Source organism: Drosophila biarmipes, chromosome 3R (assembly GCF_025231255.1).
Source record: "Drosophila biarmipes strain raj3 chromosome 3R, RU_DBia_V1.1, whole genome shotgun sequence".
NCBI classification, from domain to species: Eukaryota; Metazoa; Arthropoda; class Insecta; order Diptera; family Drosophilidae; genus Drosophila; species Drosophila biarmipes.
The window spans coordinates 18,262,119-18,288,102 of record NC_066616.1 but is presented as its reverse complement, the minus strand read 5'-3'; the positions used below and the strand labels follow the sequence as shown (position 1 = coordinate 18,288,102).

At 46.3% G+C, this 25,984-nt stretch overlaps 4 protein-coding genes across 4 annotated transcripts; 2 read left to right on the top strand and 2 right to left on the bottom strand.

Moving 5' to 3' along the window:
* The first annotated feature begins 605 nt into the window (after positions 1 to 605).
* Positions 606 to 12,933, top strand: LOC108024139 (titin). Its single transcript, XM_017093924.3, has 7 exons — positions 606 to 1,031; positions 1,100 to 1,315; positions 1,390 to 1,433; positions 1,605 to 3,280; positions 3,346 to 3,426; positions 3,482 to 3,865; positions 4,040 to 12,933. Exons 1-7 carry the CDS (start codon positions 864 to 866, stop codon positions 12,793 to 12,795), a joined length of 11,325 nt encoding a protein of 3,774 aa, XP_016949413.1. The 5' UTR covers positions 606 to 863; the 3' UTR covers positions 12,796 to 12,933.
* Positions 12,934 to 13,136: 203 nt separating this feature from the next.
* LOC108024146 (glycerophosphodiester phosphodiesterase 1) lies at positions 13,137 to 15,350 on the bottom strand. Its single transcript, XM_017093938.3, has 6 exons — positions 15,113 to 15,350; positions 14,684 to 15,003; positions 14,455 to 14,606; positions 14,183 to 14,387; positions 13,950 to 14,125; positions 13,137 to 13,886 (listed from the first exon to the last, which is right to left on the bottom strand). The coding sequence occupies exons 2-6, from the start codon at positions 14,990 to 14,992 to the stop codon at positions 13,733 to 13,735; spliced, it is 996 nt and encodes a 331-aa protein (XP_016949427.1). The 5' UTR covers positions 14,993 to 15,003; positions 15,113 to 15,350; the 3' UTR covers positions 13,137 to 13,732.
* Positions 15,351 to 15,720: 370 nt separating this feature from the next.
* Positions 15,721 to 16,990, bottom strand: LOC108023543 (trypsin-4). Its single transcript, XM_017093118.2, has 3 exons — positions 16,339 to 16,990; positions 15,986 to 16,026; positions 15,721 to 15,921 (listed from the first exon to the last, which is right to left on the bottom strand). Exons 1-3 carry the CDS (start codon positions 16,953 to 16,955, stop codon positions 15,770 to 15,772), a joined length of 810 nt encoding a protein of 269 aa, XP_016948607.1. The 5' UTR covers positions 16,956 to 16,990; the 3' UTR covers positions 15,721 to 15,769.
* A 676-nt stretch (positions 16,991 to 17,666) lies between these two features.
* On the top strand, positions 17,667 to 25,978 carry LOC108024064 (serine/threonine-protein kinase PAK 2). The gene is made up of 2 exons (XM_017093837.3): positions 17,667 to 20,564; positions 24,569 to 25,978. The coding sequence occupies exon 1, from the start codon at positions 18,619 to 18,621 to the stop codon at positions 20,320 to 20,322; it is 1,704 nt and encodes a 567-aa protein (XP_016949326.1). The 5' UTR covers positions 17,667 to 18,618; the 3' UTR covers positions 20,323 to 20,564; positions 24,569 to 25,978.
* Positions 25,979 to 25,984: the final 6 nt, after the last annotated feature.

Genomic DNA, 25,984 nt, shown 5'->3' with positions numbered 1-25,984 from the left:
GTTCATTCGATAGTTTTTAATAGCGAACCTAATTTGCTCGTACATTTAAGCTAAATTATAAAAAACCTAATAAAAAATAAATTACAAGTATTTAACAAATTTGTAACATAATATAGTATAAATTTAAAATAAAAATTAGTTGTACAAACAAGACATTTTTTAAAACCGCAGAACCAATGTTTATTTTATGAATGCGGTAAGGGGTGTTCGTTATAATTAGTTTTTCATTAAAATTACTTGTGTAAGTTTAAGATAATTATTTATAAAGAATACAAATTCAATTTTGGAAACTTTATGTTTGGCGCGCTTTTCGGTACTTCTAACTGTACTGTTCCCGCTGCTTTACAACACTGCTAGACCGGCTTGCCTTGCCAGGGCTGCATTCCGTTGTTGACAACAAAAATATCTTATTTCTTCTTTCCAATGCTATTGAAATATCAAGTTGAGCATACCAATAGTTATTAACATGATTATGTTTACAATAAACCACCCTTATCAGCCATTAATTCAGAAGAAGCCTTCGCCGAAGCCAAGTTGCCAGTTCCCGCGCCCTTAATTCAAACATAACGCATAAGCCGGCGCATTCGAACAGGGTTGGCATGACTTGCGCGTCCATTGCAAAAAAAAATTCCTGCACAGAGTTTTCGCTACAATTAACCGACTGCGGCAATCTCGTGATGTTGGCCTTTAAAAAGGCGATTAATGGAAAAGTGTGAAAGAAATCAGTGTATAGGTTGTGCATGTGGCGTTTAATTGTAACCGCAGTGTCCGAGATTTCCCAATAGCTGTGCGGCTTTTCACTGCGTTCGCTTCGGTATTCGTTTTCCCCGCACCCAAGCCGCATTTGAGACGCCGCTCGGAAAATGTCGCTGGAAGGCGCCAGGTTGCGCTACGAGGACGAAAATGGCGAGACCGTGGTCCTGGCGGCCAAGGGACGCACCTTCCAAGTGGGCTCCTACTACAACTGCGACCTGCTCCTGCCGCAGGAGGAGCGCCTGATATGCGAAATAAACTGCGACGCCTTCGGCAGGGTGAGTTTGTATTGGAAAGGACCCAAGCCAAACAGCCGCCCTAAACCTCCCGCTTTTTCACCCGCCAGGTCATCATCTACAACAAGTCCAGCGAGGACCCCATCCAACTCAACGACGTGGTCATCCATGGCAAGCGTCCGCTGCTCCATGGGGGAAAGATCACCATTCGCGACAAGGTCTACACCTGGGAGTTCCCCAAATCCTCCGAAGCGCCGGATGCACCGTGCACCCCAGAGCGCCTGCCGGCCAGCGAGCAGGCCCCGAACTCCTGCCCCTCGCTAAGGGTAAGTACCCACAATCTCAGCCAGCGAGTACAGTACTTCAAGTCCTATATCCCTACTTTTTCTATTTGCCTTAGCAATCGCCTCGGCTGCAGATCGAAAAACGCTTGACGGTTCACAAGTAAGTGAAAATCAGCAGGCAGACGGCTGGCCGACTACCTGGCCAACCCCTAAATTGCCCTCAATGTCTCCGAGCAACAACAATAGGAACCGAAAAACCCCGCTGCCAGCATGTGTTGCCCGTGTGTTAATGGACCTCATAAAAACTTATCTTCCCCGATTCCTTTTTCAGTTTTCACTACAGCATCAATTCGGATGACGAGGGCAATACGTCCATAGAGTCGCGCGACCAGAGTGAGTCCCATTTGGAGGAGGATGCCCTGAATATCTCCCCACCACCCAGCGCTGAGGTGACAACCTGTGAGACGCCCAAAGTAGATCTTCTGGAGGCCACGCAAAACAAGGAGAACACGGCAACGCCACCTGGAAGCCATCAGAAGCTGCTGAAACTGTGTGCCCTCTCTGACGTGGTTATCACATCCTTCTCGCCGCGCGAGACGGGCGTCAAGGTGGAGAAGTCCTTCACTTGTGTGCGCAAACCGACCCACGCGGCTTCTACTTCGACTTCGGTGACCGTTTCCACGCCCAAGAGTGTGTACAGCACTCCGAAGGGCGGAGTGCTCTCGGAGCTGAACGAAGACAGCTGTAGCCGGGATCTGATGGATTTTGGAACGCCATCCACTTCGACGAAGGTGAAGCGGGCATCATCTATGTTCCTGATCGACTTGACCACTCCCTCAAAGCTACGACCAACACCTAAGCAAACGCTCACACCCAAACAGACGCCCATCAGTGTGGACAGCACGGACGAATCATCCGATGCATCGCCGCTGGTTATTGACATTACCAACTCAGAGACACCACCCTCACCAGGCCCTTCACAACGGTACAAAACTCCTCACCGACCGGCGGGCACCGCAGGCGCCACTCCCAAGCGAACGCCCCAGTCCCTGATGAAAAGGGCTTTGCTGACCAGTACCAAGAAGCAGATAGCCGCCAACCAGACCGACAAGACTACTCCTGTTGCCACCGCCAAACGGCAATCGCTGCTGGAGGCTCGTCGTCAGTGCCTGACCACTCCCCGCCGATTGCCATTCCATCCGCACAGACGGACACCAGTCAACCGACCCGAGGAGCAGCCGAGAGGCAAAGTGCCCAAGACCTCTCCTCGCAGGCGGATATCTCTGATGGAATCGCCCAGGGAGAACAAGGTCTCCCAGCTCAGGAAGTCCTTTGCGGCCGCCAAGCGCAGTCCCGGCGTTGACAAGAGCAACAAACTGGTGGCCAAGGCACGACGATCGCTCAACTCGCCGAAAAGCGGTTCACCTATGCCGGGATCACCTAAGCCAACATCGCCGTGTCCGAGAAAAACGTTTAATGCCTCACAAATTAAGAGTTCCACTCCGGAGAAACCTGACGACTCAAATAGCGAGCTGAGCCGCACTTTCACCATCATGGATGACACCCAAGGAAAGGAGAAGAGTGCTGCAGGAGTAGTAATCGAAGCGATGGCAGCACTTATAACGGGGGAAAACGAGGCTGATGCATCCCTACAGTTCGCTTCCGTATTCGAAAAAAGCCTGCCGCCCACAAATACAACAGCACCTGGTTCAACCAGTCCAGCGAATGAGAAGGAAAAAGATTTAAATTCTACAGAGGAAAAGGAAAATTCTGAGCTAGACGCCACATTCGAAAAGAGTATAAATAAACCAGAACCATGTGCCGAAAATGTCTTGGAGACTGTTAAGGATCAGCAAGAGTCAATAAGTCTGTCCAATACTGGAGTTGAGGACAGGGAGAAAAACGAAACTGTGAGCCTGCTTGCCAACGATAAATGTGACGAACCTGTTATAGAGGATAGCATTTGTGAGGAGGTTGATGCGAATATTCCCAAAGAAAGTGACAATGGTAAAAAAAAATTAATTTTAAAATATTTGATAACAAAGTTAAGGACATCCTTTAAACGATTTCAGCTAATCCTGAGAGCGTAATTGAGGACAACATTTGCGAAGAGGTGCCATCGGAAAGTAAAGCTGGAGAATGCACTTCAATTGGTAGGCTTTGATTTTTTTATTATTTAAACCCAAAATAATTAACATCTATTAATAGCAACAAGCGAGACCAAACAAAAGATGAATGAGCAAACACCAAATGTTGATACCCCCCTACTTCAAAGGAGTTTGCGCCGCCTCTCTGTTGACCAGAGGATAGTGGCCACAACGCCGCGAAGAAGCACTCGTAGATCCTCTATGGAAGCCAGCAACAAGGAGGTCCCGAAGGACAACAATAAACGTACTCGCCGCGCTTCCTGCTCTGCGGTTGAAAGTCAGACAGATGTGGGTACTCCACGGCGCAAGCGAAGACTCACGCAGGAAATGTCCACGCCAACGCGACAATCGAAGCGTCTGCTGAACACGCCCAAGCGAGAATTTCAAGTGGACGAATCCGTTGGCGATATGGGAGTTATTTTGGAAGAAGTTGGCCAAGAAGATGGTGAGCTAAGTCAATATAATTTTACTTTATATACTTACTTTGTTTTAAACATATATATATATATTTGTATACTGTGTATTACTTAAAAAAAAACTGATTGCTTAGTTCCTTAAACCATTTGTTTCGATTTCACGAAACTGTCTAGCAATTTTATTACAAAAATATTTGTTACAGAGGACCAATCTGATATCGCTGACGACGGAGATTATGGAAACGAACTGCCGGACGACGAAGTTGACAAAGTTGATTATCATGGCTTGAGGGATTTGCTAAAAACTCCCAAAAACTGCAGTACACCCCGCTTCAAAGGACTGAGAGAAATGATGCGCACTCCCAAGGTTCCCGCCTCACCAATTTTGGGCAACATGGCAGAGTTGTTGGAAACTTCTGTAGGAAGCACTCCTCACCCTAAGAGAAGGAATACGACCATGTCTCGCGTGCAACCAGGAAGAACACTGGACGGAATTTTAAAGACGCCCAGTGCCAGGAATATAATGGTACCAAATGAACCAGCTAGTGCCGTATTAAAGTCTCGCGAGGCTTCCTTGGCGGCGACCACCGAATACGACTTAAACATGACCAATACCACGTTGCATCTAGACAAAATATTCGACGACGTGCCCGAAACGACTGGGGCCAACTTGGAGGACACCGAAACCGAAATAAATGTGACTGCAATCAGCACAGCGACTGGCGTTGATCCCTTGGGTTCTTCAAAGCGAAATGAATCCGTATCATCAGAGGCTCTAATGAGTATCTCTCATAAAGCCACTGGCGTCGCTTCGCTAAAGGATCCTCTGACCAGCACAACTTACAAGGCCGCCTTGCAGGCCGATCTTAACCTAAGTGCCATTACTGAATCTGGTTCCAGGACGACTTCACCCAACCCAAACGAGATGAGTGGCATACAGTTGTTGGATCAGACCTCGGACTCGATGTTCTCCGAGGCTTTAGTAGTGTCGGGCGTGGAGTCCTGCGACTTTACTGTGGATGAGACAAAGGCTTCTGGCCAAAACATCCAACCTGTAGATAACGTTGAAGATCGCTCAGATACAGACTCAAATGTTGGCCTTACCGAGCCCCTGGTATTTAGTGATGACGAGGAGAATCCAGAGGGATCCGCAGCCACTCCGAAAAAATCGATTTGTGTTGAGGAACCATCTGTTGCCTACAAGATTGAGGAATCCGCTAATTTGAAATCTGTGAACGAGACATTAAGTAAAATTGAAAATGATTCTGTTACAGAAATTTCTCTGATTGAAGTTGAGGATACCACAATAGAGGGCATTACTAGTGAATCAAATCTTCAAGATAACAAAAATAAGGACGAGAAGGATCTGGAAGTTAAACTAGATATTTCGAAGGATAAAGAATCACCAGCTGAAGAAAATAATGAAACCCCAGTGGTCGAATTGACGATCGTAGAGTCCGAGATATTTGCTCTAGACTCAACTGCAGATCGTTCAGTCGACTCTTCTAATGTCCTTAGCTTCAGCGAGAAGAAGATTGTTCCTAAAGAGGATCTGAAGCCTGACGATTTGGAATCGGCAAACAGTGGCGACGTCGAATTAGCAGAAGTTTCTCCCGAAAAAGCTTCTGAAGAAGGTGTTTCTCATTCGGATAAATCAGTCGTGGATACATCGCCTGCCAAAAAATGTGAACTTGAACAGTCTATTGAAGCAGAAACAAATCAACCACCGATCGAAGAATTGCCTGAAACCGATGTGTTACCCACAGAATGTGAAACACATCATCCAGTCATGGAATTGTCCACTGTTGCAGAATCTGAACAACCAGTCAACGAAACAAAACCTTCCGAACCAGATGTCGCTGAAAACAAACCCGATGAGATACCCAATGATGGTAAAATTGATCAAGAAGGCATTACTACTTCACCTGCCAATGAACTTTCAGAGAAAACTAATTCCGATGATCCTATTGATAAAGAAAATAATCAAGGAACACCTTTCAAAAAACATTCCGCAGAAAGCCAACCAGATGATGTGTCTACTGATGGTGAATCCGATCAAGAAGTCATCAAACCATTTCCTGCCGAAGAATTTATCGAAGAAGCTAAGTCTGATGAGGTGTCAACTGATGCGGAACCCAATAAGAGTGCATTCCAAAAATCATCTTCCGAACTCTTCGAGGAAGACAAACCTGAGGAGGTCCCCACTGATGTTCAATTTGATCAAGAAGTCATCAAAACATCATCCGCCGATGAACTCGCAGAAGGCGCCGAGCCTAAGGAAGCGCCCGAACAACTTTTTGAGGTAGAGGGGCCCACAGTTTGTGAAGCTGATCAGGAAGTTATCGAATCGACTCCAGTAAAAGAACTGCCACAAGAAAATAAACCTGAAGAGACCACTAATCAAACTGTCACCGAAACTTCGCCTTTAGAGGAACTTTCAGAGGAAGCTAAAGATGATGAGGTGCCCGTCGATTCAAAATCACATCAAAGTGCCGTTGACACATCACCTTCTAAACAAACGACCGAAGAAAATAAACCAGATGTAGATCAGGTTCCCGTCGATGCTGAAATTAGCGAGGAACTTGAAGAAAAAGCCAAGCCTGATGAAGTGTCTACTAATGTAGATCCGAATCAACATGTAATCGAAACATCACCGTGCAAAGAACTCTTTAAGGAAGATATAACTGACGAGGTTCCCACAGAAGGTGACGCTGATCAGGAAGTTATTGAAACATCTGCGTCGAAAGAACTGCCTGAAAAAAACAAACTTGATGATGATGAGACCACTAATCAAACAGTAACCGAAACATCACCTGGCGATGAGCTTTCAAAGGAGGCCGATCTAAACGAGTTGCTTACAGATAATAAAACTGACCAGCTAGTCATCGAAACGTTATCTGCCGAAGAAGTTCCAGAGGAAACCGGACAACAAAATGAGCCATTTGCATCTGGAAGTTCCGCAAGCCAAAATGTTCATCAAGATCAAATTCAGAACTTCAATATGGGAGACATTGGTGAAACGAGCATCAGCGATGCTGTCGATGAGGTCCCAGCCCTGGAAAGAGATCAATCAGAAGATCAACAGTCTACTCAAGAAGAATCTGTGATAATTTCCTCTGATTCCGAAGGCGAGAACAAGGAAGAAGAATATTCGGGTGATTCAAACGTAGAAAAGAAAGAGACTTCGGTTGAAACGGGAAATAATAATTCGTCCTTCAGTGCAGCAGGTGAGATCGAAAATTCTGACAATGTGGATCCGAAGGAGACTTGCCTATCACCCCCTAAAGACACCAAAATTCTTGAGAAAAGTATAGAAGATTTAGATGCGCTGGTAATGGAAACTTCAACCTGTGCTGCTGTTCAATCTTCCGACAAAGAGGAACCTGCCAATGAAATATTGTTACGAACAGATACAAACGAAGATTTTTCAAGTGATGCCGCTGCATTGGAAACATCCACGAATGTAAGTTCACCCGAGAATCAGAAGATCTCTGGCCAGGATTCTCCTAAGGTTTCTCAAGAGGACAAAGATATCAAATCGACTCCACAGGGTGAAATTTCTTCCTCGGAGGAATCATCGAAAGATGTTAAGGATGTGGATAAAAAAGATGCCGAAGAAACCAACCAAAACGGTCCTAATGATGCTTCACTGGAAGGAAGTCCTCAAATTCAACTCCCTGTGACGGGTCAGAATAAACAAATTTCTATCCTGGATGAATCCATCGAGAAAACGGAAGATACACATGCACATACAGAGAAAGAAGAGGAATGCCCGCCTGAAAAGTCCTCTGATCAGGAGATCGACCATGAGGTGATTCAGTTGGACGCGTCTAGCATTGTAGAGGACAATACACTAGGTGAAAGTTTACTTCCTGAAGATTCCGCCATTGATCCTTCCAAAGGAAATCTAGATTTGAACACAACAAAGGAGAGCCCTACCGTAGAAGCCATCGAGGCTGAAGATGAGATTTCATTAATTGAAAATTGCGATACTCATCAGCCCAAAGAGTCATCTGCTTTTGACAACACAAAGAAAGACAAGGAGCTGGATAACGAGGAATCTAAGGAGGAATATAATCAAATTGAGCCTGACAATGAGGTGATTCAGTTGGATGCTTCTAGCATTGTTGAGCAGACTCAGATGGATGAAAGTTCAGTAGACATCGTCGCTGATTCCATTCAGGAGGACAACAAGGAACAAGCCAGGGAAACCATTGAAGAAATATTAGTAAAATGTGTGCCTGAAGAGTCCTTTAATCAAAACGGAATTGAAGATGAGGTGATTCAGTTGGATGCGTCGAACATTGTTGAAAGGTCCACACTTGAAGATTTTATCACTGATAATTCAAGACATGTTTCAATATTGGCGGAATCGTCGAGTGTCGACCAATCAATCACCACGGCCAATTTAACAAGGAATCAAAAGGAAACTGACGTTGAGGTGATCCCCTCGGAAACGGATGGGGCTGCAGAAACGACAATGGATACGACTTCTTTCAATGATCAAGAAGTTAAGGCAGTGGAACCTGAGATAACTTCCCAAATTGTTGAACAAAAACTAACAGAAAAGACGGCCACCGAGGATAAGTTCATTGATAACAGCATTTCGATGGATACTGAAAGCCCCAACAAATCTATTGTAAAGGACTCATCTGAACCTGAGAACTGTCCGAATACTTCACTTGTAAATACTGATGTCCCTGCAGCGCACAATTTGCAATCGGAAAAAGAAGAATTAGATATAAAGCAGCCAAACGAAAACTTAATAGACACCATTTCTGCTCCACTCGTAGTACTGAATGTATCAAGCTCCAATGGTTCAGAAAGTACAGATATTTTGGAGTCTTCGTCATCATCACAACAAACAACACATGTCATTAATGCACCTGAATCCGAAGGCAAACTTACAACGCAGCTTCAAGATGTATCTGGTTCAATAGTTGAAGCTCAGGAAAACGCATCTGAGATACAGGAAACTGAAAAGGAAGTAAATGACATTACAAAACCGTCTTCAGATGCTGAAGGATCTTCCTTGCTTGACGTTTCCAAATCCCTTTCTGAATACCAAAAAACCGTGAGCGAGGAGGTTCAGATGGCTGACCAAGACGGAGCAATAATCGACTTGGATTCTGCAAGTGAAGGAAAAGACGATGAAGAAGAAGTTGAATTCATATCAGAGCATAAAAGTGTAGTTGTTCCTAATGCCGAAAAACAAGCTAAGCTTGATGAGCCCAAGCCCAGAGATGCGGTTTCCGAAAAGGATGATGTTATTACAATAGATGATTCAAGCTCTAGCGCTCAAGGACCTGAAACATCAGACGCCGAAGCCACTTCAGTAATACCGCAAGAAGAATCTACTGTACCAACGGCGAGTACTTCTGTTTCAGAAGAACCTCAGGCACCCAATGAGCTAGCTCAACCGCCTGTTGAAGAACCTGTAATAACTAAAATCACTGATAATAAAGCTGCCTCAAATAATATTCAAGAACCAGATACCATTCATGAAATACACGACAGCCCAGCATCTGAGGATTTAACTGCTCAAGAAAGAACAGATTCTGTTGAGGATGCAAAACGTAATGACTTTGAAATGCCCACTTCTACAGTTCTGGTTGCTGCACAATCTTCAGTCTCCGCTGTTGATGCCAAACAAAGTCAAATCAATTCCGAGAATGAACCAACTGAGGAGTCTGCACATAATGTATCAACAGAAAAAATCGACTCCAAAAATAATGAATCGGAAAAGCCCATTTCCGAAACCGCCATATCGCCTGAGTCACCGAAAAAATCTCGCGAGCCATCTCAACAAGATGAAAAATCTCCGGATGAAGTAAAATCCAAGCCAATAAAACGAACGACTAGGAAGGGATCGGCATCCACTGATAAACCAGCTGAAACGGCAATATCTGAAAGACCGAAGAGGATGGCACGAAAACCATCTGCTGAAGCTCCGGAAGTGGATGATGCCCACGTTAGGCTCAGGGGACGAGCCAGAAAACCATCCGCTGATGTAGATGATGACAAACCAGAAACTATCGCTGAGAAAAGGAGAGGACGAAAGCGCACTCCTTCTGTAGAAGTTATTGAAACCATGACACAAAACCAACTGGAAGCTGAAGAAGAAGTCGGAAAAGCTGAAGAAGCTCTGCAACCCATCCTAGAGGAAGAGCCTGAGTCTGGAGTTGAGGAAAAGAAAGAGTCAAAGGCAAAGCAAGATTCCACTAATCAGGCGGAGATCACCATAGAGCAACCCAAGAGGCGTGGAAGAAAGGCATCTGCAAAGGAAACTGAATCTTCACTGGACATTAAAGAAAGCACAAAAGATGCTCTAGACGCAGTCAGTGAAGCTAAAGACGATCATTTGGATATCCCTGAGCAAGAGGAGCCTGAAGAGCCTGTACCAGTTGAGGATACAATCCAGGAAGAGAAGACCATCGAAAAGCCCAAAAGACGCGGACGGAAGGCCCCTGCAAAAGAAGCGGTCACCACGACGGACACGAAAGAAAAAATTGAGGATGACCTAGATGCTGTCAAGGAAGTTGAAATTCAGAAGCCCGATATTGACGAGCAGGTAGAACCAAAAGGGGAGGAGAATACCAACCAGAAGGAAAGCATCACTGAAAAACCAAAAAGACGCGTTCGGAAGGCATCTGCAAAAGAAACGGAAACGACATTGGACAAGAAAGAAAAACCTGTAGATGTACTAAAAGCTGTTAAAGCAGACGAAACTCTGCAATCCAGTCAAAATGTTTCGGATCATTCTGAGCAGGAAACGCCTCAAGAGCCAGTACCCATTGAGGCTTTAAATGTATCCAAGGAAGAGCAAGAAACGAAGGCGGAGGCTGAAGTCAATCCCATCCCAGCTAAGACAAGTAGGAGGGCACGCAAAGCATCAGCCGAAGACGTGAGCAGCGTATCAGACAAGAAGCACAAATCGGAAGACCTGCATACTATTGAAAAGCAAGATGAGATGTCCAAGGAGGTCGGTAGGTCAAGGCGGAGACGACGCAAACCTTCAGCAGAAGTGGTGGAAACCTCCGCCCCTAATGACACACAGGAGGTGTTGGCTCCCGCTCAAGAAGATCGGTCAAGTTCCGACGACCAACACAAACTCCACCCACAAACCCGCAAATCGGCCGAATTTAAGCCTGCAAGTGCCCAGGAACCAGCTAAGGATGATCACGTTGAAAGACCCAAGCGTCGGGGCCGCAACCCTTCCGTTGACATCGATCATGTTGCCCAAGAAGTTATAGAAAAACCCAAGCGAAGGGGTAGAACACCAGCAGGCCATGATAAACCCCCCATTAATGATGAAAAGCAAGAGCGGCCAGTGCATGTTGTTGAGCCAGAGAAAAAGACCAGACGCAATGCCCGCAAGGCTTCGGCTGAAACTGTTGAAATTGTGTCCAGCGAGGAAGAGCATCTTCAGCAAATCGAAGAGACAGCCGAGCCCGTTTCGGGATCCGAACCGTCCCCAGTTAAGCCACCGCCAAAAGAAGAGGAGGAGCACAAGACCAGGCGACGTGGTCGAAAGCCAACGACGGAGACGATTGAGATGCCGATAAAAACGAACTCGCCCGAGAAATCGGATGAGCTACCCACTCACTCACGCAGGCGTGGGCGCAAGGCCACCGAAGACGAGGCCCATACAACTATAGATCTAACGGAGTCGAAGACAAAGCTTCGTGGACGCAGGGCGTCCTTGGAGCACGAACCAAAGGAAGAAACCCATTCAGAGTCTCATACCGACGACGCGGAGCCACCAACGAAGACGACGAGGCGCGCTAGGAAGCCAAGTGCGGATGTGGAAGCGACGCAAGCCGCTGTACCAGAGAAGAAACCACCCGCACGACGTGTCCTCAAGGCCTCAGCGAGTGTCGATGATGGAACTCCGGTGGCTAAGAAGGCGGCATCTCGTCGCGGTCGCAAAGACGAGACCCACGAGGACGAGGAAAGGAAGCAGATCGATTTACAGGACCTGCCGACGGACAGTGTTTCAGCACTCGTAGTCACTTCGGGATCCCCGACAAAGGCTGGCGATGCGGAAGAACTTACCCCACGGCGCCGAGAGGGACGCAACCTGCCCCGTAAAAACTACGAGGAGGCACCAGACGATGACAAACCGCCCTCGGCCTTGCGACGGGCTCGCAAGCCAGCGGCAAGCAAGGCGGTGGCCAACAAGGCTCCGGAGCCAGAAGCAGTTACAGCTACTCCGGTTGCCAAACCACCGCCCGTGGACGTAGAAGCCACTCCCGACAACACGGTGGTCTTGCCAGAGCCCACGACCTCGCAGCGACGGGAAGGGCGGAATCTTCCGCGCAAGAACTACACGGAGCCACCGGACGACGACAAGCCCGCATCTTCCCGAGGCCGCAGGGTACGCAATCTGACTGCAAAGGCCTTGGAACTGATTGTCGACTCCTCGCCGCGACCGGCGACTCCAAAGAGGGCCAAGGGCAAGGCAGTGGACAATGAAGAGCCTCCTGCAAAGAAGGCGACTCCTGAGGTGCCACTAGTGACGTCAGCGCCGGAAGAAGAGCCGGCGCCCGCGGCTAAGGGGCGTGGCACTCGTCGAAAAGCCGAACACAGCGAATCGGAGCCGGTGAAAAAAACCGCACGCGCCACGACTCGCAAAGCCAAAGTTGAGGCCGAACCGGAGGAGGATCTGCCCGTCAAAAAGGCGCGAGGCAGAGCACGCTCCAAAACGCCTTTGGGTGAGCCTGCAGGTACTCCGGAGGAGGAGCCCGTCAAGAAGCCCGCTGCCCGTAGTCGAGCACGAGGCGCCAAGACAGCGGAGCCGGAGCAGCCCGTCGAGGATCCCCAAGCACAGGAAGCTGCCTCCACATCCGCGACGACAGGGCGAGCTGGACGAGGCAGGAAGGTGCACTTCGAGGCGGCGCCGGAGGTCTCAACGAGTGAGGATGCACCCAAGCGGGCCACTCGATCACGACGAAAGTAAAATCTATATATTTCATCTAAACGCTTGAATTACTTTGTATAATTTTTTGGTTATTTTATAATTCTGCATTTTTTACGTTATTAACTTCTGTATAAAAAGTTTGCATTTATCAATTAATAAAGGCACAATAACATTTAAGTTCTATTGTTAATCCCCCATTTCGGTGGGATATATTTGGGATGGCTCCCCTCGCTCAGAAAGAAAACTAACCTTAATAGAGTTAAGGCATTAATCATTATAATACATATAGTTTACCTTTTAAGATACTATCAAACATCCCCAAAAATAATAAAGATTCGTAAACCTAAAACGTGAAGACTATTATTGAAGAGGCAAATAAATCGCTTTAAATCAATCGTTGCATCATCTTTATTTCCTATTATCATCATAATAAAATGTAGGTTTTTGGTATAGACGTATATCTAATGCTGGTACACACTTTTGGGTTCTAATTGATTACTTTCGGGATTCGGGTAACAAGGGGAATCATAGAAAAGCTGGGTGTATGTGTATATATATAGCACTTCCAAAAATCATACGCCATATAAGGCGTACGGTTGTGTTGTGTACCTAAGTATAGAAGTATTGTACATCGAGTAAGCCTATACGCACTTTGAGAACTTTTTCGTATAAAATAGAGCAGTAATCGGTAAACAAATTAAAATCATAAATAACAAAATAAATAGGTCAAGACGTCGACAAAAATAATACAAGCGTTAGCTAACCAAAAGTAAAGCACACAAATAATCTAAATTGTATCTTCAATCTCACTGGTGCTGGTAAACTTGGGATAATACTTTCTAAAGCTTCTACAAAAACACTTGCGTACATACGTTATTCTTAAAGGCTAAGCTCTGCCAGCTAAATGCAAACAGTTTGTGTAAGTGTGTGCGTCGATCTAAGTCGTTTTTGTTCGTTTCAAATCCTCAAGAACTTCTTAGGCCTTCATAAGGAGGTGCGGTTCGGATCGCAGGGAGTCTGTTAGATACTGGATTTTCATAGTCTTTTGGAAATAGCGCTTCTCGTTGGGTGAGTTCACCATGTAGACTATTGGACGGACGCCAACGTTGCGCCACAGATCGGCGATGTGGCTATAATGAAAAATATTAATAGTATTAACTATTTCCACAAGGTAGATACCTTTGGGGACTCACAAGTTAATCTCATCTTTGCTGAGAAAGACCACGCTTATTCCGATCACGGGGGCAATGATGTTGCGCAAGACAGCGCCATAGATTGAGGTAATAAGTGTGGAGGACTTGAGGATGGAGAGTGACAAGTAGGTTTCATGCCATAGACCACAAATGATTTCTGGCTTCAGCTTCCGGAGCTACAAAACACAGAAGGTTAGTTCTTGGAAGGGCACCAATAAAGGACTCGCGCCCACCTGGTAAATGGCCAGTGGTGAGCGACTAATGACAACTGTGCGCTGAGTGAATGTCTCGTCGGCGGTCATAAACTTCTGCAGTGTGTCAATCATCCTGGCGCTGTTGTCGTGCAGTCGCAGAAACACTGTGGTCTGGGCAGCCTCCGCTTCCAGGAAGTCCGATAATTGCCTCAGGGAGGCCACCGATTCCGCCTCGTACTGCGACCTGTGTGCGATGACATGTTTGGATGATTGAAGACTTAACAGCATTTCCAGTTGATTGATTGGCTCACCCCATGGGATGCTGCTCCGCGATGTTCAGCTTTTGCAACTCCGCCAGCGGCTGTTGGGCCACATTTATCTTTTTGGGGTTGGCTACGACTATTTCGCCGCAGGACGTGAGGCCGGCATCGAGAAGCACGTTCCGATATCCACGTGCGAGGCACTGTTTTTACGGGGGTGGAAAACGGGGATGGTTATTGATTTTTGTGCTGCCAACCACCGGCAAGTGACGTCACCCACCTTCTTAATCGCTGCCTTGGAGTTCTCGGGTGCATCGAAGCCGGCCGCACGGTTGGCGATGGGCCAGTAACTGGGCCATTCCTCCGGACTGCTCAAAAGGCTGAGGAGTCGCTTCTCGTTGGGACTCCGCTGCAGCTTCACGAACTTGGAGGCGATGCAGACAACGATCAGGGTCAGTGTGCACCACGGGATGGCCAGGTTGCAGAAGAGCCAGAACACGTTGAAGCAGAAGAGGAGCAGGCTCACCGAGCAGCACATCAGCTGGTATATCATTTTTAGGGCCAGCCACAACCAACGCCAGAAGGACATTCAGCAGAAAACTACACCGGTGGCGAATAGATAAGTATAGTGTATAAGTAGGCTGCTGTAGATACAAGAGACCTTAAACTCTTGTATCTCTTGTATAAGCCTATGCCCAGATCCACTTACCCTAAATAGAATGCCACCCGCTAGTGCTCCTCCTGCCACTCCCTCGTCAGATCTTTCGGATAACGTAGTTCTCCTAGGCGATTGCTGCAATATTTCTTGTTTCCCTGGCGGCTTAAACTGTACTGGGGTTAATGCGCAACTAATTTAACATGTACTATTATTAATAACCGTCGAAAAAGCAACTGAAATTTCGCAAAGGAAAAGCGTACATTTTCCTGGCCAAGTGTCTATCGGTGCGTGAGCTTATCACTTATCGTTATCGTCCTCCACCCCCAATCAGCTGTTCTGCTATCGGTGGAGGATTTGGAGGCGAAGGCGGGCTTTTTTAAACATCTTTGAAACAAATTCGTTTTGTAATAAACTTAAAATTAATTAAATAAGATAACGGCATAGTAATGTAATATCATTATCCTCAACAAGAAAGATGGTTAAATTAGTAGGTAAAATAGAAAAAGTGACAAAGTCAAATAGTCGTTTAAGGATCAAATTAAATTGGAAAAAAGTGATTATGTTAAACTAATTAATTGGTTATTTTATTGCAACGCACATCCTGAGTTTCTATTTGACAAACTAAATGAACAATTATAACAAAACAGAGCTTTTCCAGATAATTAATGCATTAATATTTCCATTTATTTCTTGTAATTAGCTACAAATCTACAGCTTTGTGAGAAGGCGAATCCAGCGGCGAATAGTGGGATGAGCCAGGCGGGTATACACTCCCGGATAGTACGGATCTGCGCAGCCAACTCCCCAGGACACTATTCCGATAAGGGTTCCTTGCGAGCTAATCGGACCTCCGCTGTCACCTTCAAGAACGAAAAGGTTCGGTGTCTTTATCAACTCGGAGATTAATCATTTATCTGAACTCACCTTGACAGGCGTCTGTGTTTCTGGCGGCCGCACAAAACATTCTGGAAGATTGGTAATTAAGTTGATAATTAATGTGTCTGATACATACTTATTTAATCGGTACATATTTTATGATTTTCACTTTGCCTGGTTATAAAACCCTTAAACAACAATTTTTTAATAAAGATTTCATAGTATAAGTAGTATAAAAGTGCATCCGAGTTCAACATTTAAAACTGAACTAAGTAAAGATGATGTCAAACTTAAAATTGTTCAAATGCAAGAAAAAAAAAAATTCTGATTTCTTGATAAAAATTATACATAAACTGATCATCTAACCACGACCAGAAATGAAACATTTTCTCTTCGCTTACGCTTCGGTGACGCCTCCATGGCGCCGCAAATCGTTGTGGCACTTCTCCTGGTTGACCGTGAGTACCGTGGTGCTCTTGAGAACCGGCGACAGGACGGGATTGGTGGTGGTCATGTGTCCCCAGCCGGAGACGACCGCGGGCACGGTGTCCGAGATGGCCTCGCCCACGGCGGGCAGACGAATGGGAGCCACTTTTCCAAGCGGGTAGCTGAGAGCCCTGTCCGCAGTCCGCAAGAGGGCCACGTCGAAGTTCATGTCCGTCCGATCGTAGGCCGGATGCTTGTGGATGGCCTTAACCGGCTGGACTGTTCCGCCCGTGGAACGCATGATGCTGCCCTGTCGCAGGGTGAACTCCCGTGGCTGCTGCTCATGCCCGTCGACGCAGTGGGCGGCGGTGATGGCCCAGTTGCTGGCCAGGATTGAGGCGCCGCAGATGTGAACCGTTTGGCGGCGCAGCGAAAGTTGGTATGGAAATTCGCCCTCCCTGGCTTCGCGTCCATTGACAATCCGACTATCCGGCTGTCGGGGAGCGGCAGCTTCTACGCGAGATCCTTCGAGGATTAGAGGGATCCCAGCCAGCAGGAGGAGTAGCGAAATCGGGACTCGAGGCTTTTGCATGTCGCTGCGGACGAGTGGAAACTAACCAGCCTTTGGAATCCGTAAGTCGATATATTCGCTGGCTTTTTATCAATCATTGCCGTTATCTAGCTGGGAACACGGTTTCTGTAGAAGCTGCGCCGTCGTCCGTAATTAAGCATTGTCAGTTGGGTTTTTTCTTTGCCTATCTTCCAGATTCTCTGATTTTATTACTGTTTACAGCGGTGACGGCGGCAATGAACTTCCGCAAGAGCATCGGGGATATGCAGCAGTGGGTGGTAAAAAACGATGGGGTTAACCCAGTTCGGGGTTTTAAGTTGGTGCGAAAACCGGAAACCCTGATTTTTAAGCATTAATTAAACCTCCCACAAATTTTGGAATCCGTTTAAAGAATTATACAACATAAAACATGAAGGAAAAGTTTTGAAGAAGCTTTTATTACCAGTTTTATGAACACACGGAATCCCAACACATCCTGTTGGATAGATAGAAAAATTTGACTTGAAACGTATAATATTCTTTACATTTACTAGTCGCAGTCCATTATTATTTTCAAAAAAACTACACACATTTTTTGAAATATAAGAAATAAGCGGCAACTCTGGTTAAAAGCAATTTAAACCGTTTAGGGAGTCCCCTTAATAAAGAGAACACTCACGAGAATAATCGATAGTCAAAATATGTAATCGATACTTCAATAAACATCACCAATACTTGGTATGTCTTAACGTGTGCGCTGCGGTCACATTCAGTCTGCCAAGAAAAGAAATTACACACGCGCGCTTGTGTTTCGGCTCGTACTAAAAAACATAAAATTGTAAAGTAAAAACTAGCTTAAGTCCGCGGAAATAACAATTGTGTTTACTAGCAAAAACATACATACATACGTCGTATACGTAACTCATTTATCGGCACAACTCTGGTGCGAGTGCGACAGCAATAGCAGGCCGAGTGCAGCAGTGCGATTGCAGCCAAGCGAAGGGGAAAAACCAAAGAAGTTATTATAATTCCAGAGTGGAATTAATTCCCGGGCGGCTAAAAATCCAAATAAACGATAAACTGCTGCATAGTCATGGAACCCTGGAAGGGCTCATAACAACAAGAAGGGAGTTTTCGGCCCCGCAAGAACAACAACAACAACCAGAGACAGTGGAAGAACAAGACTGCGACGGCCACTCCTTTTGTGTCCGACTTCGAGATGTGTGCGTGTTCGTGTCCGCGTCCGCCTTTGTGTGTCGAGCAATTGAAAACTGGTGATTGCTGAATAAATTAAGGTAGCTAAATTAATAATTAGCGAAGCGAGTGGGGCCAATAAAAAGTGAAAATCTTCTGCGTTTTCGTAAAGCGAAAGAAACTACAGCTACAGTTAGAAGAGATAAGAAGAGCTCTCGCACCCACACACATACGCATACACAAAAGCGCAGGCCGAACGAACGAGTGTGCGTGCGTGTGAATGTGTTCATGACTCACGGCTGGTTCAGTGAGAGCGAGGGGGAGACAAAGATAAAGAGAGCGAGAGCGAGAGTGGTGGCTTGAGTAACAGTAACAAAAAAAAACTAAAGGCAAACAACAACAAATCCAAATCCGCTGAACGTTTAGAATTTTCCAAGTCGAGCGTAACTAAACGCATTGGAAGAAAATCCCCATCTATACAAAGGGAGCGAGAGAGAAAGCCGCTGGAAAAATGAGCTTCACCAAGTGGTTCAAGAAGAAGGGCGGGGATGGGGGATCGATCTCCGAGATCGGTGCACCCACAAACTTCCAGCGTCACTTCCATGTGTCGCGCAACCAGGAGACGGGCGACCTGGAAGGCCTTCCAGCGCCCTGGGTCCGCCTGATGAACTCACAGATCACTCGCGATGAGCAGGACAAGAATCCAGATGCCGCCTACCATGCCGTCAAGTACTACAACTACTCGATCAAGAAGAAGGAGAACGAGGTCTTCAAGCCCTTCATCACCGAGGACGTCATCCACGAGGAGTCCAAGGAGATCGAGAACTATGTCAACTACAAGAACAAGCACAAGTCGCAGGACCCCGAGAAGTCCGACGACGATGGCAGCTCCACGGCCACGGAGACGGAGAGCAGCAGCGGATGCGGCTCCTCGGCGGGAAATAGCAACAGCAGCAGCATCAACGACAGCAGCCAACAGTCGGCGGTGCGGCTGGACGCCTTGGAGGAGGTGTTCAAGGAGCTCAAGTCCAATCTGGAGCACCGCGAAACGCTAAAGGCGGCGCCACAGGAACCGCCACCAGTGCCGCCCAAGAAATCGCCACATGCCATGCCGCCCAAGCCGCAGATCAAGCCCAAACCCAGGGTTACCCAGAAGTTCTCACGCACATCGGACCTGCGGCAGGAGGAGGACTCTGAAAACCAGCACAAGATCAACACGGACACCATCATCATCAAGCCGGCCGGCAATGCCCAGGATGCCGATGACAATCCGGACGAGACGATACTGCGCCGCTCCAAGGAGAAGCGGGCCCAGAAGACCGATGCCGAGATCTACGATGAGCTGCGGGCCATTTGCAATCCAGAGGATCCCAGGGAACGCTACAAGACCACCCAGGAGGTGGGCAAAGGTGCCTCCGGCATAGTCTTCATAGCCGGCGATTTGCAGAACGAATCACAGGTGGCCGTCAAGACGATCGACATGAAGAACCAGTCCTCCAAGGATCTCATACTCACCGAAATCCGGGTGCTTAAAGACTTCAACCACAAGAACCTGGTCAACTTCCTGGATGCCTACCTGCTGGAGCCCGAGGACCAGCTGTGGGTGGTCATGGAGTACATGGATGGCGGCCCACTGACCGACGTCGTTACCGAGACTGTGATGAAGGAGCGTCAGATCGCCTGCGTTTGCCGCGAGACGCTCTATGCGATCAGCTTCCTGCACGCCAAGGGCATCATCCACCGAGACATCAAGTCGGACAACGTGCTCCTGGGCATGGATGGCAGCGTCAAGGTGACGGACTTCGGCTTCTGCGCCAACATCGAGGGCGACGAGAAGCGCCAGACGATGGTGGGCACCCCGTACTGGATGGCGCCCGAGGTGGTCACGCGCAAGAAGTACGGCAAGAAGGTGGACATCTGGTCCATCGGCATCATGGCCATCGAGATGATCGAGGGTCAGCCGCCCTATCTGTACGAGACCCCGCTCCGCGCCCTCTACCTGATCGCCGCCAACGGCCGGCCGGACATCAAGAGCTGGGACAAGCTCAGCCCCAACCTGCAGGACTTCCTCGACCGCTGCCTCCAGGTGGAGGTCGACCGAAGGGCCACTGCCGACGAGCTGCTTAGCCATCCCTTCCTCAGCGACTGCAGCGAGGTCAAGGCCCTGGTGCCCAACATCAAGGCCGCCAAGAAGGTGCTCCGACGCAACGTATAGTTGCTGTGCAATCACCGAACGGCCAGGCTGCTCTACGCGTGATCGGAAGCGGAATCGGGTTCGGGATCGGATACGGGGGATCTGCCCCGTGTGTATAATGAGTTTTCAATGTAAATTTGTTTTGTGTGGACGAAACCGGAACTGGAACTGGAATAGAATGCTGATCGTAGTCTTTGTAGTGTGTACAACCGTAGAAATAGCGAGGGCAGGACTAGGACCCGGCCACTCCCCTTCGAAAGCAGGTAAGTCCGCTCACCGTCCGCCCCTTGAGCACTGGCCCAGGTAGCTGGGCCGAGCTCATTATTCAAGCGAGGCGATATCTATTTCAACGGAAACCTTTTCGCAATCGCACATGTGGAAACAGAGGCTGCCGGTTTATTGGCCGGCCGCTGGGTTGGTTTCACTGCGCTGGCTGAATTTTGTCAAAGACCTAGACCCAAAACGGCGATAGTTGACTATCTTGACTCTCTTAATCAGTAAGTGGCGTCGGTCCGAACAACAGATTAAATTCGATCAAGGTTACGAAGTGCACGAGGTTTCTGTCTCTTGGCTAGTTTCTTTCCCCACGTAGAAAGGGAATATTAAATGGGGCCGTTTGCAACGCCCCGAAGAGCAAATATGCTGATCGTCATAATAAAAACACAATGAAGTTAGTGTGGAACTGCTCAAAAGTTAGTACTTCGAGCAGCGGTCGGGTTGCCCATTGCTTTATTTATTCCTTATTATACAACTTAAGGATGACTCACTTCAAACCGTGATATACTACTTTCATTTCTTTATTTAAATTCCAAACAATATGTAAATGTTATCAAATTACGAGTTGTTTTTAACTCGCTATGACAAATCTTTATTAAAAACGAGATTCTCAAAATGTGAGTTCCTTTTTGTAGAGAAGCGTGTTAAAAATTTCGAAGCTATCGTTCTAAAATTCTGCGAACTCAGCTAATCATGACCAATGGAATAAGTTCCAGGGAATATATTCCCTAAAAAAGAAATTTGGGCTTCTCCCATTTGGAAATACTCTCACTGGAAGCATATGCCGTTATCCGGCTACTGTCGTCGTATGTGTTGTATCTTTCCTTGGCCCACCTATTACGTATACTACGTGCAGAGTTTTTGCACAAGACATCCCATTGAAAACTGACAATGGCAAAAAAAGAAAGAAGCCGCTCCGGCAACAACAGCAAACAACAACTAAGTACGCAATTTAACACGCTCGTTCGCATTTCCTGTTTGGAATATCGCTTTGTCTGGCCAAAATATATGCAAGCATTCATGTATCATAATAAAGAAACTTTAATTCAGACAAACACACGGACGGCGAAAGCACCTACGCTCCGCGGACTGCACTTGTGTTGGCCTTATCAGCCGGGTACAACACAGTGTGTTAGTGCTATTGTCATTCCCCCAGGCAGTCCACAAATCGGAGCGGAATTTATCAGGTTCTCAAATTCTTAGAACAATTTTCGTCCATTTTCGATGTGATAAGCGAGGCTAAAAAAAATGGAATAACGTACATAGATCGTGAAAGTTCTGCGAAGGCGGAGAGAGAGAGAGCGAGAGAGTTGGGGGCGGCGAGAGAGCGAAAGTGGAGTCGCACTCAAAGTGTGTGTAGCACAAAGAATGAGAGTGTGTATAATTGATTCTGATGGCGGTTCTCCCTCTCCCTATCTTGTGGTTCTTCTGCATCTTTGGTCGCCCTCCCACTTACTCAACTTAATTGCTTCTGCTGCTGGAGCAAGCGAGAGGGGGGATGGCGACGTCGCGACTTGGCTGCGCTATTTTTACTCTCTCCCACTCCCACTTTTGGCTTGGCTCTTCCCCTCCATTGTGATGCACTGTCTCTGCACTTTCCAGGGGCGGCTCTAGCCGGGTATTGCGAGGGGGTTCGTTTAAAATGGGGGAAAACTGTTGGAATAATGTGAAGATTTTGTGGTAATTTGATTTTCATTGGCAAAACTTCAGGGGACTATATTGACTAAACTCACCCCCCTGGCTTCGCCCCTGGCTTCTTCCCCAACTTCTACCGGATCTCTAGGCTCTTTATTTGTTTATATTACTGGCGCATACTTTTGCTTTCCATTTTGCGGGAGAGCGAGCGAGAGAGTGCGTTGGATTTGCTTACTTGCGGATATTGAAATCTTGAATGCGGGAAGTACTGGAAAGCGGGGGAAAGGGCTACGCACAGGAATTTCGCAAAAAGTGAAACATTTTCTTCGGCTTCCATTCTGGCTTCTGGGTGTGGAACCTCGATGCTGGGGCCAAAGTACAACTGGATACACGGAGAAAAAAACTCCTGGTTTTTATTCATTTTAATAACAATAATAATTGATCAACATGAATTTTTTTTTCAAAATCACTCAGACCTTTCGTTTATCTACTCCAAAGTAATAATCCAATTATCCATTGAATCCCTTCAATTTTTCTGCCTGTGTAGACATGTGTGCGTTAGTGAGTGAAAGGGCCTCGTGAATCCCCCGAGACATTGGAAAATGGTCTAGCGAGCGACGCCCCAAGACCCAGAAATAATGACTAAACCACTCACATATAGTTCGATTTGGAATGGCGCCGCTGAACGATAATTTCACCTTGCCCGAAAGGTTTTTCGGCTGAACGTCTGCGTGTGTGAGTGTTTCGTTTATTGAACCACACAACTTGTTGTTTGGTAGCTATGCGGAATTTTAGATGATTCATTCATTACTTTGCGCCAGCGACTTATTTTTCCCATCCAACGTCGAGGGGGGTGTTTGTAAACGACCTCCCCGCCCCCTCTCAATCCCCCCGGGCAGATCACGCCAAACGACAATGCAAAGTTGTGTATTACACAGTATCTGAATCCACTGGCTTTAGCAACATTTGCGAACGAATGTTTTGTCAGGGTTTCCAGTGCCTGCGACATACTCATCCACTCACACACGCAGACCACAAGCCACACACGTACTGGCTGCAAGTACACTCGCAATAAAAATATATATTTCTGCGGTGAGACTCAGTGGATTGCAATGTGCTTTACGAGTAGTGTGAACATGCATTGGTACACGATCCACGAGTGAACTTCTTCCGACCCTCTTTGCATCTGGAGCGCGCTCTCATTTGCCTGCCAGCTAACTATCAGCTGCACTGAGAGAAATCTTGAGGTTTTATTGCCAGATACCAATGGATCTAACAGATATATTGTATCTTATATGACCAGATGTGTTACTATCATAGCTATTTACCCTTGTTTACTCTTATATCTAAAATTAATAATTATAAAAACCATACTATCTTTTTGACCTTAATTTCAATTTGATAAATGGTTCTACTTTTTTTCCGAGTGACTGTTCTTCTCGCTTCTGATTTCGTCAAAGGAAAATTGTGGGGAAAACTGGAAGTGCTCGGCAGGCCGCGTTTCATTGAAATCGAAGCGTGACTTTCGAGCGGGTGCTGCTTCACATGCTGATAAATATAAACAATTATTGTGCTGATAATTGACGTGCTCCGCTCTCCCATGGCATAACAATAGTTCTTTTCAGCAGCACAGAGTGATCGTGTGCGGGGGCGGCGGTCGAACAAAACGAGCGAGCGACGCCAAAAGATTATGCAGATACCCCCTGAAATAACCCATCGAAGGGGCGCCATAAAATTGGCACTGATAATGCATTATTAATTATAATGTGCAGTGCACCTGACCTCGGCCCCCCTGAACCCAAGGCCCAAGGCCTACCCACCTGTCGTGAGTGTAACGATCTATATTTAACGATTTCTTTGGCCAGCTAATCAGCCGGTTGTATCAAATGAGCTGATAAGGCGTCCCCGATAAGGGAACAGTTGTTTGATTAGTTTACCTTGCCTTGCGCTTCCCGAACAAAATGTATTTTCGACCATACACTCGACGTCAGGGAATTGGGTTCGGTTGGCAAAAGTTCCTAATTAGAAAACATAGACCTTAATGCCTAGCTATCTCTAATTGGTGAATTTATCATGAGGAAACTGTAGCATAATATATCTGCGGTTTCCTCCACTCAAAATATTCAGATGTGCCACTTGCAATTTATAGATACCACTTAGCTATTTCTGTGCGCTTAATTGTACATTCTTCCGACCATAAACGTATTTCAGGGTGATGGCAATTATTAGAGGTCGATGTGTTAATTATTCGCCACGCCATTCTCGTTTCGCCCCCCTTCTTGGCTGCAGTGCAGCAATTTGACCTGGAATTTTACCCACAATAAGTAACCATCGTTTTTATCTATTTTCTTTGCAGCACGAGACGGCGAGAAGGAGAGATGAGAACTGAGGCCGGAAAACTCGGAGGAAGCCGTCGCAAAACCGTGGATCCATATCGCATCGCTCAGAGGCAGAGGGGCGGGGGTTATCGCTTAGATTAGATTGTCCTATGGCAAATTAGCTTACTTCGTACATGGCGCGCATGCCGATGTATATGCGACGAAACGCACACAAACACGCACATATGATATAGATACTGTATTATTAACTGTAGGGACATAAGTTTGATTACTCCTTATATACCCGTATATATACATAATTGTGATTTAAGCGATTTTATCAAGTCTGCATTATGCGATTCTTTATAAAATTCGTCGTAGTCAGTAAGTGCAAACGAACCCTAAACAGAGAACATGCAATACTTGTTGTAAATTACCAAAAACAAAACACGAAAAAATCAAAGCGAAGGCGATAATTATAGCAAGTCGAAATGAGTGTAACAAGTGCCATTAGGACTAGAGCTAGCAGCAGCAAGCGACACACCAGCAACAGCAGAATTATCTCCACAATTTATGCATTTCCCATAGAGTACAGATATATATCAATGCAAAACAGATAACTAACTAGACAAGCCAGAGCCCGAAGCTTGTATATTAGCTGATATTCGCAGTGTTGACGGGATTGAGGGAAAAATCTTTGATATTCCATTTTAATTAGTACAAACTTAAGACTAACCGAAAACGCCACAAACGAGCAGATTTACATAGACTTCCCCGTTCCTTCCCCGAGACATTTGCCATATGCACCGAGAGAAAATTGTAATTCTATACAGAAGCCTATCATAGTAGAGATGTTATTTAACGCGGTAATGTGTGTGTCAAAGCTAAAGTGAAATATTGAAACAAAGAAGTATCCCTAAAGGGAGTATATGCATATAGAAAGTGGTATACGTACACTAAACCTAGTCCCATCGGGAGTTACGAGCAATGTCAATTGCTGAGGAAGATATCTTGAAGAGAAAGTAATCAGCAACCCATCCGAAGTGGGTTTTCCGTTTCCACCACCCCCCTTTCAGTTGAATATTGAGTGCTACTTCCCACCACAGGATTTATTCGAAAAGTATGTAGCCAGTCGGTAGACTCTTCGCGGATATTTTACTGAAACACAACGAAGGCGGAACTAGGAAGGGTACATTCGAGGTTATTCTGCCGGCAGGTGTTAGCTTTCTTTAACTGTTACATATACACAACACCTATAGGGATTATCTTTTACTTGCAATTCTGATATTAGTAGGCATTGGATTGCTGCTGCTGCAGATCGGTTCATAGTTAAATTTTATATACTACACGAAATCCCAATATTTGGCCTATAATTATGCATTCATAATTTTTAAAGAGCTTAACTTAACTATTAATCGAAAATTTACTTGATTTTCTTAGTTTAGCTTAAATGA